We start from the raw sequence: 17,461 nt of genomic DNA on the forward strand, positions 1-17,461 counted from the left end.
GACATTACATAATGCCAGTGAAATAATTTGAGACGTTAAGAGTGGTTATTTTCATGCCCAGCACTTTCCCCTTTCTCTGCTTTTTCTACATTTCTTTGTTCTTTTTGTGTCCACGTCTTTCTCCTCTGTTAAGCTGGCAATTCTTTTGAGGGCAAGGACTGTGTCTTAATCATTTTTGTATTGTGCCGTTTTGTACCTACAGGTGCTCTATAAGTATTGGTTAAATAAGTAAAAATGAAGAAATAGCAACATCTTTAATTTGGCCACTGTTTTAAACATTTAAACTACATGTTTTAAATGCTACCCTGGGAGGGGAAGAAAGAGTTATGATGGAGGTTGCAATGAAAAGGGCCGGGAAGAACTGGGGCAAAACCAGAGAGCAATACCCACTCAAAGGGGACAATGGTCACTCAGCTCTAGTCAGCGAGGAAAATTCTGGGCAGGACAGAGGTGACAGGTATGCGGAGCTAAGACAGAGGATAGTGCTGATGCAGTATCATTTACTCCTATACATGGACATGTTGAGATTGTAACAATGCGTGAAGCCTTAAAAATAACCACAAATTGTCCTTTATATCAGGTGTCCTGGGAGAGAAGAGGGAGTGGTAAGGGGGCATGACGTTTTTGCAGGTGGAAATGGGTAAATTTATTGTCAGTTCTTTCTCTAGGTCTTATTAGTTGATTTGGGTGAAAAAGTACAGAAGGCTTTTTCTTTTACTAGAAAGTTTTAGCTGGAAACATTTAGTAACAAATATAGTGTTAATGTTTTTTTTCCAGTTTTTAAATCGGAAGATTGATATTTTTAAATGTTATTTTTACTTTAAAATCCTGAGAAAAACACTTATAAATCTAATTTTAAACATAAAACAAATATTGATCTAAAGTTAAAATGACTTAAAATCTAGCTATTCAACAATAAACTCTTTATGTAAGACAATTGTTCCAAAATAACATTTGGCATTCATCTACTGCTCTTGTTCATACATGGGGCAATGTTCAAATAGTTCATGTGCTATGTTTCCTGAAGCTTTTCTCTTCATGAAATAAATCCATTACTCTGATTGCTGAAATAACAGTACTTTCCTGTTTAAATAGATCTTTAACTGTGTCCAGGAAGTCAAATGCAAAACAAGGGCTCTGATGGTGATCTATTAAGACTAAATTAGTAGTTACATTTTTGTTTCAAAAGAAATTTTCTGGAGGGGATTTATTCCCAGAAAAACAAGTTGAAATCTCCCAGATTAGTAGTAGTAAACAGTATGCGTGGCTTGTTCATAAAAATCTAGTCTCAAAGACTGTTCCTGAAAACCTTATTGAATGGTGACTTTATACCTAAAAGGAAATATCATTAGCAGCTCTAACTGGCTATATACAAATTATAGACACTCTGACACACAAGACCACTTAAACCTTGGGAACAATATTAGAAACAGTGAGCAAACCTCAGTTTCTTACTTGAAAGGAAGTTCCTTAGGTTTTTGGCTATATTCATTTAAATAAAACCTAAACCCTACAAATGTATCAATGCAACTAAGAAAAACCTTCACTTAAAATCCCATCAATTTAGAACACTTATAAATGTACAATTTTTCTTGGTCTTAATCAATATGCATATAGTGTTCAATTTTTTGTTTAAGTTTCAATTAAGTTATTTTGTATAGACTTTTCTATCTCAACAGTCAATATAGTTGTTACGTTTAGTCCCCATAAAATATTGCATTGTATGGATGTACCATTGCTATCTCCTCAATTTTCCAATTATTGAGAATCTGGCCCCTTTATTCACTGTTGATTAAACTACTTTGTATAAAAATGACTTTTCCCCTTTTCAATTAATTTCTTGGAATAGATTTTAAAGAATAAAATGGTATTTATGATTTTTTTGACCAGATTGATATCCAGAAACACCTAATTTACTACAATGTGCTAATTTATTACGATGCCAGTTGCGATATATGAATGTTTTCTTAAGGCTCTTCCAACACTGGATTTAATACCTTCAATTTAATTTCTCAGTTAATATTGGTGAGGTATTAAATCTCAGCTTTATTTTAAAAATTATTAGTTAGGTTGAACCTTTTTCCATAGGTCTGTAGTTTATGTTTCTTTTTGTATTTTGCTGTCTGTGGATTCTGTCTGTCCATTCAAGACTGGACATTACTTTCATGCATTTGTATTCATTTTATATATATATTTTTTTTAATTTTTTTTAACGTTTATTTATTTATTTTTGAGACAGAGAGAGACAGAGCATGAATGGGGGAAGGTCAGAGAGAGAGGGAGACACAGAATCAGAAGCAGGCTCCAGGCTCTGAGCCATCATCAGCCCAGAGCCCGACGCGGGGCTTGAACTCACGGACCGCGAGATCGTGACCTGAGCCGAAGTCGGACGCTTAACCGACTGAGCCACCCAGGCGCCCCCATTTTATATATTTTTTAAATAAACCCCCTAAGACACATTTATTGGAGATCCCCCCGACACTGATTCTTTTTTTAAGCTTAATTTTCCTAATATATTATATTTATATTCTCAAACTCCTCAACTTATTCATAATTCAGTATGTCTATTCTTTTGTTTTCTTCTGTATTTTTTATAGGTAAAAAAATTTACCTCTTTATCTCATTTGAAATGTGTGGAGTCTATTTTACACAGAGCAAATTGTCCATTTTCCCAGCAGTTGTTTTCTGGGATGGTTGTTTTCCCACTTTATTTTATTGGGTTTATTTCCAAACTTCTTATAGGTGTGTAAATTTATTGCTGGCATTTCTATTGACCTGTATTTCTGTTTCTAACTCTGCATAATTTAGTACGTGTGCTTCAATATGTTTTAACTTCTGGAAGAATAAGTCACTTACCATTTCCCTGTTCTTTTTAAGGTAAGAAAGGAGATTGATGAAGAAGAAATACCAAATATTTCTCAATATCACATGAAAAAATGTATACATTTAGTACCTTTTCTATCAGTTCTTTTGCTATGTCATTTGTTTGTGTCTCATAAGTTAGAGGACATTCCTCGATCACGAGCCTTGGGCGTCTTTGTCCACTGGATGCTGCCGAATGCTTCAGGCTGTAACAGAGAATATACCCATGGTTGGAAGTCAATTGATCATTTTCAGCTAATATGCTCATGTAAAATTGAGAGAGCAACTCACAAATAAGGTCAAGGCAATCTTTTTGTTGTTGTTGTTATTTCAAACTTAATAATGGTGGTCTTCTTAGGGAAAAATACCAGAAAAACAGGTTGAATTTTCTTAATATAAACCTCTATTAATATAATTTCTGATTTGATATGGAAGAAAAAATTCATCAGCGGTTTTAATAAAAATTGTAAGAAATGATTTTAGATCACTGTTACACTTGATTATTGTACAAAAACATTAGTCAAGGTCCTCTTTAAATGCAAATAAATATTGTCCTGTCTTCTTCCTTTTTTTTCTTTTCTGATCATTACCCCTTGCTTATTCTTAGCCTTGTCAGAGCACTACTAAGTCCATTTGAAATAATGTTAAAAAAGACAAAATAATTTATACATGGTTTATAAGATTTACAATTAGAAGTGTTGCTACTGTGTGATAAAATGACATGTTTATTTAATAATGCTTGGAGTATCTGATCAAATTCGATCTAATGGTGAAAGCTGACGCCTGTACAAACCCTCTCAGACATGTATAAATAGGCTTATACTGATAAGTAGCAGGCAGTGTCCCTTAAAAGCACCTTTCTTTGCTTAGCCCTTTCTTAGTTAAAGCAATAAATTGTTAGGCCATCACTAAAAAGAGAAAACAGTTTTTACCCTGGTATTTGGGATGGATTGATATAGTTAAAGAGTTGGGTGAAAAAATTTAATGTGTTAATCAAAGACATTGATTTGGTTATTTTCACTCCTCACTGGAAAGGGCAACTGTATTTTGAAAACTATCAGACTTACAAGCTAGGCTGGCAAAAATGGTTGCAGTATTATTTGGGAAAGCAGCTACCAAAAAAAGTGAAAAAAAATGAAATAAAATGGATGGTCTTTACACCCCCCCCCTTTTTTTTTTTTGAAAAGGCTGAAGTCTATCAGTTTGTGAGAACTCGGCATGTAGGCCTTTCTGCTGTAAACTGCTTAGAAGGTAGAGCTAGTTTCTGTTGCCACTATTATTAAAATAGTATAGGACAGTTAAAAAAAAACTCAGTGAAAGTGGACTTCATTGGTCCAGTCATCTCTTTTAGCCCAGTGACTGGACCTGTAGCTGACAACTACTCCCTCATCTGCTGAAGCTTCTAGGTGCTTCTTGAGTCTATCTTCCTTTTCCTTTGTTCACCGACATCCTCATCTAGGACCCATTTGTCTGCAAGGGGCTAAAATCAAGGAAGAGTTTTAAAAAGGAGGGAGTATAAGTTTCCTTCTTTCATTCCAGGTTTAACCACTAGAAAATGTACTCTCAACCAACCCCCCTAAATATCCTTTATTCCCCATCATTACGTTCAAACTTTCTTTTCTTTTAACCAAAGAAAACTGTGTCGACAGCTTCTTAGTCTGTTTCCTTGAACACTAGGCTTACCTTAACTTCAAGCGCAATAGCACTACCCTGTACAGGTAACTTGCAGGTAGGTGTTTTCGCTGCCCCACAGGTTGTATAACAGGATGAATAGCCCCAACAATATATCCTTTAAGATAGTAGTCTTCAACTTTTGTTACTATATCCGGAATTGAATTTATCTTGATGACTTCTGGGTTTGGCGAGGCTGAAATACCAAATGCAATGAGAAATCGCACATTTATAAAATTGAATTATATGTTACTTCTATTTATGTATGGCAATAATTAATGAATGGAAAGCATATCCATGTGACTTAATCTCAAAGTTACACTAACATGTATTATATGTTTTCTAAATTAATTTCAGAAAAAAGCAAAAGTAACCTTATAAGCTAGTAAATATGTAATAGTACCAATATGTCTTATTGATAAGGTAAGAAATGCCTTATATTTACTTTTTCAATTAAGGCAGCTTTATTTTTTAGAATTTCATTTTGAGTGGCGGTATTCCATTAATAGATATGGAAGACATACATATGAGAAACAATATTAAGTTGGAGAGCCAATTGTTTTTATAATTCTGAACAAGCTGAGATGCATCCTTTGTTAAAAATAAAATTCATACAAATCTAAAAATTAAAAGTGGGTGTAATGATATTTGTTAAGCAAAAATTGTCAAGTGCTTTCTTATTTCCAATTACACTTCAAAAGCATCATGTTTTAAGTTTCTTTGGGAAACTAAACATGATTTCTTACAGCACTTATATAAATGCTTGAGTGGAGGAATTGAAAAAGGAAAGGTATCCAGAAGTTCTTTTTAATAAGTAAAATTTCTAAATGTAGAGGAATTTTAAATGCAATAGTGATATGTAATTGAACTAGCCCTTTGAAGCAGGGCAAATCTGTAAAAACTATAGAGTAGCACAATGTGTACAGTTTTTAGTAAAAGGAAAAGGGTGTGTTATTTGGGAAAATGTTCTTAATGTTCAAGCAGAGTTAATTTAAAAAACAACTTTATTTTCTGTAACAATATTTCTCATTTTCTGGAGAGCAGTCAAGAATTAATATCTAGAAATAGACCTGCAATTTGATTATCTCTTGAGTAACAAAACATATGAACTTAATTCCAGGCGTGAGCAGTGCTGGCTGTTGGCCATCTGTCAGTCTGGTCCGTGGTGTCCAGCAAAGAACTGTGGCTAATTGCCTGAACACAGGAAGGAGGTTAAGAAGCAGACAAGGAAGAAGGGTCAGAGGAAATCCCCGCCTCCTCTTACATTAGTATCCACATGATGGAACAAAAATCCACCAACACTGGGTATTCATGCCAATGTCTCAAAAGAAAACAAAACCCTCAATAGAAAAGTTATATAAATTAAGACAAATCCATTTCCTCAAAGTCTCTTTCTCTTTTGGATTTACACTAATTTATTTACAATGTATTTTCTTCATCATTATGTATAGGGAGAAATACCAAAGAGAATGATCCTGGGCTTGGAAGGAAACAGCTGGGTTTCATCGTCCAATGGCCCTGTGCTGCATGGTTGTGTGGCAATCACTCCATTTTTCATTTGGTTTTACTTTTTCAGTATTTTAACTACCAATCCTATTCCCAAACAAAGAAACTGAAAAACTATAAAACACAATAAACTGTTAAGACTAAGGAATGATACATACATAACCCAAACCTATTTTTAGGATTATATACTAATTCCACAACATTTTTTCAAAATGAGGCCTTTTTAATGGATCTTGTTGTTTATTATAGGAAGTGGAAATGCCTTACTTAGCATGATACTGAAGAATCTTCATAGTCTGGCCTCTTTCTACTTATTCAGCCTTCACTGTTGTCATCTGTTTTCTTGTAGGTCTTGCTTTGGCTAGGCCTGTACTACTGCAGTTCCTGAACCTCACATGCTATTTCATGCCACCAGGCCTTCACTTCCTTTCCTGCTCCCTGAGGCTGGTTAATCATTTCTTCCTCTGTGTGTGCATTCTACTAGTTCCTTTTCAGACTTTATTATAGTTGCTTGTTTATATGTTTGTCTCTGCTGTTAGACTAAGAATTCCTTAATGGCAAAGAACCTACCTTATTTTTCTTTCTATGCCTAGCATTTTCCTTAGGTTATTATTATGTTAAGTTGGAAATACTGTTCATTAGGGGAACTATGAAGTAAAATTATTGCATAAAGGAGGGAAAGCCATCAAGGTTAGCTGGTAAATTCAGGAACAAATGTACACATTATCTAGGACTTGTTGGAGAGAGACACAACAGGGAAAGAACACACAAAAAGTGTTGCAAAACTGTTACTCTTTTGATTATAAAAGTGAAGGTGGTCAAGAACCTAGTGAGAATCCAACCAGGTAGAGTTAAATGTCATATTCACTTCTGAATGTTCTAGCTTCGGGCCCCATTTTAGGTTCCTTAAATTAATCATAGTGCAATGAGAAAATGACAAAGAAAATGAGGTAAAAAGTAATGAGAAGTGGAACTACACTGGATGTAATTAGCTCCACCTTGGGGTGAAATCTGGAGAGAAATTTGGGAGACCTTATCACATACAAAGAATGAGATTGTAGGCTTGGAGAGCTTCAGGATCCCGCTGGGCTTGCTTCCCTTGCTGACTTGGTTGGAGTCACTGTTTGGTCCAACGTTGTCTTACCTAAGTCTACTCTCATACCATTGCTTGGAAGGAAACCCCAGAAATCAAGAACTGAGGATTGGGAAGAGGTTGACTACTTTAGATGCTTCATACAAGTAAAATCATACATTACGGTTGACCCTTGAGCAACATGGGGGTTGCGGCACCAACTCCCATGGTCAAAAATCTACATATAACTTTTGACTCCCTAAAAACTTAATTACTAATAGCCTACCGTTAACTGGAAGCCTCACCAATAACATAAACAGTCAATTAACGCATATATATATACATATATGTATTATATACTGTATTCTTATAATAAAGTAAGCTAGGAAAAAGAAAATGTTATGAAGAAAATCATAAGGAAGAGAAATAAATTTACAGTACTATACTGTATTTATCTAAAAAAATCTGTGTGTAAGTGAACCTGTGCAGTTCAAACCCTTCTTGTTGGGTCAACTCTATTTATTTGTCTTTTTGTGACTGGCTTATTTCACTTAATACAATATCCTCACGGTTCATCCATGTTGTAGCATATGACAGGATTTCCTTTTTAAGACTGAATAAGATTCCATTGTATATATATACCATATTTTATTTATCCATTCATCCATCAATGGATATTTGAGTTGGTTCCACTTCTTGGTTATTGTGAATAGTACTGCTATGAACGTGGACACGCTAATATCTGTATGAGATACTGCTTTCAATGCTTTTGGATGTATACCCAGAAGTGTGATTGCTGAATTATATGGTAATTCTATTTTTTAAAAATGTTTATTCATCTTGAGAGAGAGAGCACATGTGAACAGGGAGGGGTAGAGAGAGGGGGAGAGAGAGAATTCCAAGTGGGCTCTGCGCTGTCAGCACAGAGCCTGACGTAGGTCTCTATCACACGAACTGTGAGATCATGACCTGAGTCAAAATCAAGAGCCAGATGCTTAATGGACTGAGCCACCCAGGTGCCCCTGGTAATTCTATTTTTAAGTATTTGAGGAATGGCCATATTGGTTTCTATAGTGGATGCACCATTTTACACCCCCATAAACAGTGTACAAGTTTTCTAATTTCTCTACATCCTTGCCAACACTTGTTTTCTATTCTTTTTTTTTTTAAATAATAGCCATCCTAATGGGTATGATATTTCATTGTGGTTTTGATTTGTATTTCCCTATTAGTGATGTTGAACATCATATGCTCATTGGCCATTTGTGTATCATTTTTGGAGAAATGCCTTTTCAAGTCCTTTGCCCATTTTTAAATTGGGTTATTTTTGTTCTCAATAACAGTTCTTTATATATTCTGGATATAATATTTACTTCCATTTCATAGGTTGGCTTTTCACTCTGTTGATTGTGTCCTTTGATACACAGAATTTTTTAGGTTTGATGTAGTCACATTACCTATTTTTGCTTTAGTTGCCTTTGCTTTTTGTGTCATATCCAAAAAATCTTTGCCAAGTCCAATGTCATGAAAGTTCTACCCTATGTTTTCTTCTAGGAATTTGATAGCTTAGGCTAATCTTTAAAGACTTTTTTTTGAAAAGTACAATAGCACTAGATTATTGGTTTAATTTTTTTTTTAACATTTATTTATTTTTGAGACAGAGAGAGACAGAGCACGAACGGGGGAGGGTCAGAGAGAGAGGGAGACCCAGAATCTGAAACAGGCTCCAGGCTCTTAGCCATCAGCACAGAGCCTGACGCGGAGTTTGAACTCATGAACCGCGAGATCATGACCTGGGCTGAAGTCGGACACTTAACAGACTGAGCCACCCAGGCGCCCCTAGATTATTGGTTTAAAAAGGTATGCTATGCCTTCTTTTTCAAAATGATGCCAGAAAAATGAAAAACTATGATACTTTCACATTGGCTTTACATGATTATTTTAGGTAAGGTAAGTTATAAAATGAATACATAAAAATCATGAAAGTATAAGAAATTTTAAAGTTTATTGAAAAAATACTATTTACCTGACAAAAGCGAAACACAAAAGAATGTAGATTGTAGTTTATAACTTAAAATAATATATGAGTGGAGATGAGCATTTCATCGTATGAAAGCATGTCTTTGTAAATTATACAATTCAATATAAGAATGAGGGATGTGTGTTGGCTTGGAAATCTCTCCTGGCATTTTAACCACTACCACTGGCCAGGTGTAATTATAGTGGGTATCACAAGCTGTATGAAGTTGGTTGTTTTTCCATATGGCATGACTAGAGAGAGTGCTAGAGGTTTCAGTCAACAAACCATTCAAGGATCACTTGAATTATAACTGTGAGTTCTGGTTTCCTGGTTGTTGCCTGAAAACTTGCCATTGTTAACCTCTGGCAATATCAAGAGAACCCCAATCTCAGAATGGGTGTCAGGTACTTCAGAGAAAAGCCCAAGACTCTTTTAAGAAATGTGGCATTTCCAATACTCATGACATCCCAGAGGAAAAAGTTATGTGGAAAAAAGGGGAGACAAGGGGTCTGAATCTGAAAGTGATTTAGAAGAATTGAGGCCTGAGTGTAAAGAAGTTTTAGGAATATTTTTATTGCACTTAGTGTTCCTTTTTTATGTATGGAGGAGAGATAGAAGGAATAATTGACGTTTAAAAATGTCTCAAAGAGCTTTTACCATTGGTAAGAATTAAATTACTAAGTGAGAAAGTAGTAAGTCATAGTTTAATTTGTGATTTTTTTTCTCTAAGCAGTACATAAAGTAATGGTGTGTTTTACAATCAACAATGTTTTGGAGTCAATGAAGAATGATAATTATATAGCAAAGAAGTGGTTGCAAATACATTGGCTAAGAGAATGAGGATTTGGGGAACCTGGGTGGTTCAGTCAGTTGAGAGTCTGACTCTTGATTTTGGCTTAGGTCATGATCCCAGGGTCATGGGATTAACCCCGCGTTGGGCTATGCACTGAGTGTGGAGCCTGCTTGAGATTCTTTCTCTCTCTCCCTCTGCCCTCCTCTCCCACTTGCACACTCACTCGTTCTGAAATAAAATATAAATAAATTAAAAAATAAACATAAAAAAAGAGAATGAGGATTTGAAGAACTCTTTGTTTGGTAGTATATATGTTCCCACCCTCCACCCACCCAAATTTGAACAGGGATAAATTCTTAGTTCTTTTCATAGTTCAAAACACAGAATGAGAGAAATCTGATTTAACACTTGTTCATTTGGTGGGGGAAGGAGGAAACCCTAGAGACTTTAGTTGCCCACAAATTAATTATAAGTTAGCAGTTAACCTAATGTGATCATAGTCATCTGAAAGAAAACGGTTTCCAAACTGGCTCACTGAATTCTGTGCTGAGCAGACCACCATTGGTATACTTCCTGTTTATTTTCCTTCCCTTTCATATTTATCACCACCTAAATAATAATCAGAATATACTAGTATATTCACCTAATTATCTTATTTAATATCTGCCTCCCTCACCAAAATGAAAGCTTCATGAAGGTGGGGATATTCACATTTTGTTCACCTCTATTTCTTTATACCTAGAACAGCACCTACCACATCAATACTTAGTTAATATTTATTGAATTAATAATTGGATTGTGTTCAGTTTAAGGGCCAAATTAGAGACAGGTTGAAGCTGGATTATGTTCAAAAAAAGTGCTCAGGATAGCAAGGGGTCTGAAGACCCTTACAGGTGTTCTTCAACTATGTGCTAAATAAGTGAGGGATAGGATGCCATCTGGATATATGTCAAGGGCTATCACACAAAGAAGCTGGCAGGTTTGACACTGACTGAACAGTGGAGGAGACAGGTACACAGAGGAGTATTCACCCAAACTGCAGGTGGCAGGGAAGAAAAATAGGACTCTGACATGCTCAGTTGTTTAAATCTATGTATGGTAAAGATATATGGCAAAAAATTAGAGGTAAGAGACTTTTGCTCCATGTAACTGGAAAGCAGACTGCCAGCAGCCTCAAAAATCTGGTACTCAAATAAACCCTCAGCTTACCAAAAGAGTTCTCACAAAGACCATCCACTTTTTTCATGAGAGGCATGGAGCTCCCTTCAGCTCCCCTCACTTACCATGTGTATATTGGACTGGGGTAGTATATCCCAAACTTAAGTCATTGAGCACACTTTCAGTTTTTGTTTTATCTGAGTACCATCTGTACTTCCATATCATTACAGTTCCTCTTTAAATTTTCATTTTAATCTTAAACTTATTTCAGGGGTTTCATGGGTGGCTCTGTCAGTTGAGCATCCGACTTCGGCTCAGGTCCTGATCTCACAGTTCGCGAGTTTGAGTCCCACATCAGGCTCGCTGCTGTCAGTGCAGAGCCTGCTTTGGATCCTTTGTCCCCCTCTATATCTGCCCCTCCCCTGCCTTCCCCCTCTCTCAAAAATAAATAAACATTAAAAAATATTTAAACTTAAACTAATTTCAAAAGGAATTTATATTTCTCATAGGACTGTAAAAGCAGAATTACTTACCATGAGCAGAAAGTTGTCATACAAATAAATACAGCAAAAACACATTATATTCTAGCTTGATACTGTTATCTACCAAAGATTCTGAGCCACAGCTCTATTCTCTCTTTGTTGAAAACTAAAATTAGCCATTAGAGATGTGTTAAAGATATATTAACTCCAAGCTGATTAGAAGGCTTAAAAAGAATTGAAAAGAGCACAACGTTCTGAGACTCAATGTTATTTAATTCTGTGCCTGTATGCACAACTTGAAAGCATCTCATATCCAGTGCCAAGTGATTTTGTAGAGGCTTGGAGAGCCACTAAGAAGGAGCAAGGACATAACAATAGTAGCAAGGAGACAGAGGACATCAGAGAGAACAAAATGAATTACAAAACTAGATAAAAGAACTATTAAAACTTTACATACAGTCTGGGGTCACTTAACAGGCTTTCTACACTTCACTGTCCCAAATTGATTATTATAATGAACTCATTCCCTCCATTCTCTTGTTTCAGAACATGGTTTTCAAAGGCAGAGTTATGTAACATATTAAAAACAATCACCAAGAAGATAGCTATGACAGACTAACATTGGTGCTTAAGGGGGTTCCTGTTCAGGTGGAGAATGTATTTCTAAGGAACACCTCATTCTCTGGTGATGTCAATGGAATAAATCCGGGTTTCCAGGTCAACTCCACACCCTCTTGCACTCTCACTAAAGTGAGGTCTCGCGTCTCAAAGCAAAAGAAATGTTAATGCATTAAATACACACACACACAGTAGTTTTGGGAGGAATAACAAACTGAGAAATCTAGAAAAGCTAGGGAGGGAGAAAAAATTGTATAAATATATTTTAACATAAGTTTATGTGAAGCTCATGTTTGTTTTGGGCTCAGTGTCTTACATTAATTATTCAACTGTCTCAAGTGTGTATATTCTTCTATCTGAAGGTCTGTGTCTTTTGATAAATAGCACTCATTAGGGACATAACAATTATGGTAAGTGCTTAAAAATATTTATTAAAGGATCAAAAAATTAAAAATTAGGTGTAACATTAACATATTTAATTAACAGAGCTTCAGGGTGCTCATGGAACATCAGTTTAGAAAACAGACTCTAGAACCTGGGTGCAAATCCCAGGTCTGCCATTTACTAGGTACTTTGCACCCATGTTCCTTAGTTTCCTTATCTGCAAAGTGAGAGTAATAATAGGATCCACCCTATAGGATTGTCAGAAGGATGAAATAAGTTAATGTTTGTTCCTAGAAAGTATCTGGCATGCAGTATGTGCTATATATCTGTTGGTTGCTTTGTTAAATAAACTCCTCTCCTCTGCAAAGAGAGGAAATGCAGTATCCTTACTAAGAGCATTAGGCTTTGGAAGCAAATCACCTGGGTTCAAGTCAAGGTTATACCATTTACTAGATCTGAAACAAGTTACTTTGTCTTTCTGAGACAAGGATAAATAATAGTAGTAACTCCATAGAGTTGCTCAATAGTCACTGTAAAACAGGAGCCCAGTGCCTAGCACAAAGTAAACCCTCATAGGTGTGCCTATTGGTGATCCAGTCAGAAAAGAGAGCTTCAAATGAAGTTGCTTTCAGAGATACGTCATTGTTGGTTTTAAAAAGCTCCCGAAAGATTGTTTTAGAGATTTGGGTTTATTCCAAGCACATGGCCTGCTCCCATCCTGTAGAATTCTAGAGGTCCCTAACTCACACTCTGGATCAGAGGCCCTAACACATGCTCTAGATCTCATGTCCGTAACTCACCCTGTGGATTAGGCATCCCTAGCTCACACTCCATATCAGGGGTTCCTAACTCACTGACCAGGCTCTAGGCTGATAAAACAAAGAAAGGAGCTGTTCTGGAGGAGGCTGTGGGACCTGGAAAAAACTCAGAACTTCATCCAAAGACAGCAGTAGCCCTGGCTGAGGGCTGCCATATGGGCAGGCGAGCCTAGCTGTTACTGGATCTTCTAATTTTTAAGAAGACCCTCAAATCCAGATTCTTATGTAACATTTGCCAATTAAAAAAAAAGCGACAGTTAATTCATATTTTAACACTGTACACACCAAGTGAAACCTGTCTGAAGGCTGAATATGGCCCATGTCTCCTTGGCTTGCAACTTCTGCTCTGGGTCACCCCAGGGACTCTGCAGACTGGAGCCTGCTCAGGTCCAGGCCAGGCCACCTAGATCATGTTAGACCGTGTTCAGCATCCTAGGACACAGAAGAACGATCTGATTCTTCCTCATTAGTGGGAAGAGGAGAAGAATGGTGATAGAAAGGCTGGAGTTCACTCTTTTTAACAAACTGTTCTCATCTGACATAGAGACGTGCTTTAAACATGCCAGCATCATACCCAGGAGCAAAAAGAGGAAAAATAAATCTGGGAATTTTTTTGAGAACTTCCCTTCATGTAATTCCCTCAATTCTTACTAATGTTTTAAGCTGTGCTGAAAGGAGACTAGAAGCCTGATTCAGTCGAGACATGTGAGGAAGGGGAGAGCTAGGCACACAGAGTGAGGAATTTTCATCAGTACTCACCAGAGTGAGTAATCAAATTTCCGCAACAGGTTTGATGTTTGAGGCCAAGACTTTGATTTGATGTCTTTATACTGGGGCAGTAATATCAGAGGTTCAGTTACTTTTTAAAAAAAAATATTTCATTTTTAAGTAACCTCTATACCTAACATGGGGCTCGAACTCACAACCCCAAGATGATGAGTCGCATGCTCTAGCCAGCCAGATGTCCCATGGCTCTATTACTTTTTAAACTAGGAAATTCAGGGGGAGGTGGTGGTAGTTTTGGCTAGAATTTGAATAGCACAGGTGGTTAGCAGCAGCTGCAAGCCATCCGTCTTGTTCTTCCTAGCTCCCAGGCCACCATCAATTCTTTTTCAGCTCTTTGGGAGAAGGAGCAAATGGTGCTGTTCATAGCATTATTGGGTGTGGTTGATTAGTTAAATTGATGCTACATAATTTGTAAATGCTTTATGATACCTTACAAGACTATTGTGAATAACTGATGAAAGTGTTTGTAATTGCTTTGAAAACTATATACCGGGCGCCTGGGTGGCGCAGTCGGTTAAGCGTCCGACTTCAGCCAGGTCACGATCTCGCGGTCCGTGAGTTCGAGCCCCGCATCAGGCTCTGGGCTGATGGCTCAGAGCCTGGAGCCTGTTTCCGATTCTGTGTCTCCCTCTCTCTCTGCCCCTCCCCCGTTCATGCTCTGTCTCTCTCTGTCCCAAAAATAAATAAACGTTGAAAAAAAAAAAATTTAAAAAAAAAAAAAAAAAAACTATATACCAATGCAAAGTGGATTTTTATAATTAAAACTGAAACATATTGAAGGTCAAGCAACATTCTATCACTTATAGTTTTAACAAATAAAATGTTAATAGACTTTTTAAAAAATAATTCTTTTAATGTTTATTTATTTTTGAGAGAGAGAGGGAGACAGAGCACGAGTGGGGGAGGGGCAGAGAGCGAGGGAGACACAGAATCTGAAGCAGGTTCCAGGCTCTGAGCTGTCAACACAGAGCCTGATGCGGGGCTTGAACTTAGAAACCGTGAGATCATGACCTGAGACAAAGTTGGACGCTTAACTGACTGAGCCACCCAGGTGCCCCATTAATAGACTTTTTTACATTCATTTGCTTAAAAGCTTCATAGACAAAGATCAAATTTTAAAAATAGAAAAATTCACCATCCAGTATAAAGCTATGAAATTGCTCAATGTCAAAAGCTTTGCTCTGATGATGTAACTCTATGAAAACTGTCCAGGACGTGTATGTTCTTTCCACCAATTTACTTCTGAAGATTGGTATGTGTTTTTGAAATATTTATTAAACATTGTTTCCTCAGATAAACATACAATGTACAAACACTGGCAGTAATTTTATCATATTTTCAAAAGGCAATAAGACTGTCAATCTCCATAGATATCTAGCAATTATAGTAAAAATTAATAAGTAACATATACCAAGTGCATATTTTGTGCCAGGCATTTATGTGAAATGCTTTACATGCCTAATCTTGATTAACCCTTACAAAAACTTCATAAGGTAGATATTATCATTATTCTCAGATGAGGAAACTCAGGAAGAGAGAAATTTGGTAACTTGCCCAAACTGCTAGTAAGTGGGTAGGCTGTGATCAAACCAGACAGAATGACTCCACAGCCATACACTCTGGTGCCTATAGGAAAGTAAAACTTCATTGATTTGGATCATGTTAATATAGAATTTGTGAAAATTCAGACATGAGCTAGGCTAAAGTTTTTGAACTATAATAAATTGTTAAGCAATTTAATGTATGGATATTAAAGGGATATTTGGTTTAATTATCAACATGCTTAAAATTATTTAGAAATATGAACTGCTAGATGAACAATATCCAAATTATGTAAGCTCTTATGTTTTCAATGAAAGATTCCATTTTGGTAGTCACTCTTAATTGAGGTAATATAACTGTACTTTTAAATATGGCAAAATTCTACTGAACTACATGGTTCATTATTACAGGCAGATATATGAAAGATCAAATTATGACCATTTCACACTCCTGAAGCCTTAATTTCATTGCTGCCTGCGTCATGTGCTACTCTCTATCCGTTCTGTTTTATTAGTGGGTCTCAGACAGACCATGTAATTTTCTCTCATTTCCAAGTCTGTATGTCTTGTCTTTCAGCCTTGTTTGCCTTACCCACACTTTCTACTTAGTTTTCTTTTTTAAAAGAAGCCCAATCACGAACTCAAGCAGGTTCCACAATGTCAGCGCAGAGCCTGACGTGGGGCTTGATCCCATGAACTGTGAGATCATGACCTAAGCGGAATTCTGAGTCTGACGTCCAACTGACTGAGCCACCCAGGCGCCCCCTACTTAGTCTTTTTTTTTCATCTTTTAAAAATTTGGGGGTAGGGGTTGAACTATAACATACAAACAAAACAAAGCAAAACATAACACTATCAACACTTGGGTAACCATCATCCGTTCAAAAATCAGAAAATGGCGGGCATTCCAGAAGTCTCCCATTTTGCCTTTTCCAATCACAATCTCCCTCTCCCCTCTGTACTACCTTGAGTTTTATGGTCATCATTTCCTTTCTCTTCTTTTAGTTTACTATCCAAGAATGCAGCCTTAAACACTATAGTTCAATTTTGCCAGTTTTTCAAGTTTTATATAAATGGAATCATAAGGCATATACTTTTGTGTCTGTCTTCTTTTTTAGTTTTTATTTTTATTTTCTTTAAAGTAATCTCTACACCCAATATGGGGCTCAAACTCACAACCCCAGGATCAAGAGTCATATGCTCTACTGACTGAGCCAACCAGGCACCCCCTGTGTCTGCCTTCTTTCATTCAACATTATGCCTGTGAGATTCACCTTGTGTAGCTTGTGTAGTTGTAGTTCATTCACTTTCATCGAAGTATAGTTGGCAAAGTACTGCCTATGGCCTATTTTATAATGAATGGTAAGCTGGTACTACAATGGCAGAGCGGAGTAATTGTGATGGAGACCACACGGCTTGTAAAGCCTAAAATATTTACTATCTGGTCCCTTACAGAAAAAGTTTGCTGACTTTTGCAGTATAGTGTTCCATTGTGCAAGTGTACCACAATTTATTTTTCTAGTCTCTTGTTCTTGGATTTCTGTGTTGTTCATACTTTTGGGTTATTAAGATCTATAAAGAACTTATCAAACTCAACAACCAAAAAATAAATAATCCAGTTAAGAAATAAGCAGAAGACATGAACATTTTTCCAAAGAAGACATCCAGATGGCTAACAGACACATGAAAAGATGCTCAACATCACTCATCATCAGGGAAGTACAAATCAAACATGATGAGATACCACCTC

At 36.5% G+C, this 17,461-nt stretch overlaps 1 protein-coding gene and 1 long non-coding RNA gene across 7 annotated transcripts in view; one reads left to right on the top strand and one right to left on the bottom strand.

Annotated features, from left to right (window-relative positions):
• The window catches only part of RFTN2 (raftlin family member 2), a 76,863-nt gene that overhangs the window by 39,986 nt on the left and 19,416 nt on the right, over window positions 1–17,461 (bottom strand). For all 6 annotated transcript variants that reach the window (XM_019838417.3, XM_045034231.1, XM_045034232.1 and 3 more), the window contains 2 exons: window positions 4,546–4,729; window positions 2,954–3,068 (listed from right to left, as the gene is read on the bottom strand). In XM_019838417.3, coding sequence (XP_019693976.1) covers window positions 2,954–3,068; window positions 4,546–4,729 — 299 coding nt within the window. The remainder of the gene's footprint in view (window positions 1–2,953; window positions 3,069–4,545; window positions 4,730–17,461) is intronic.
• The window catches only part of LOC123379231, a 113,373-nt gene that overhangs the window by 39,903 nt on the left and 56,009 nt on the right, over window positions 1–17,461 (top strand). The window lies entirely within an intron of this gene.

This window comes from Felis catus, chromosome C1 (genome assembly GCF_018350175.1).
Source record: "Felis catus isolate Fca126 chromosome C1, F.catus_Fca126_mat1.0, whole genome shotgun sequence".
Taxonomy (NCBI): Eukaryota; Metazoa; Chordata; class Mammalia; order Carnivora; family Felidae; genus Felis; species Felis catus.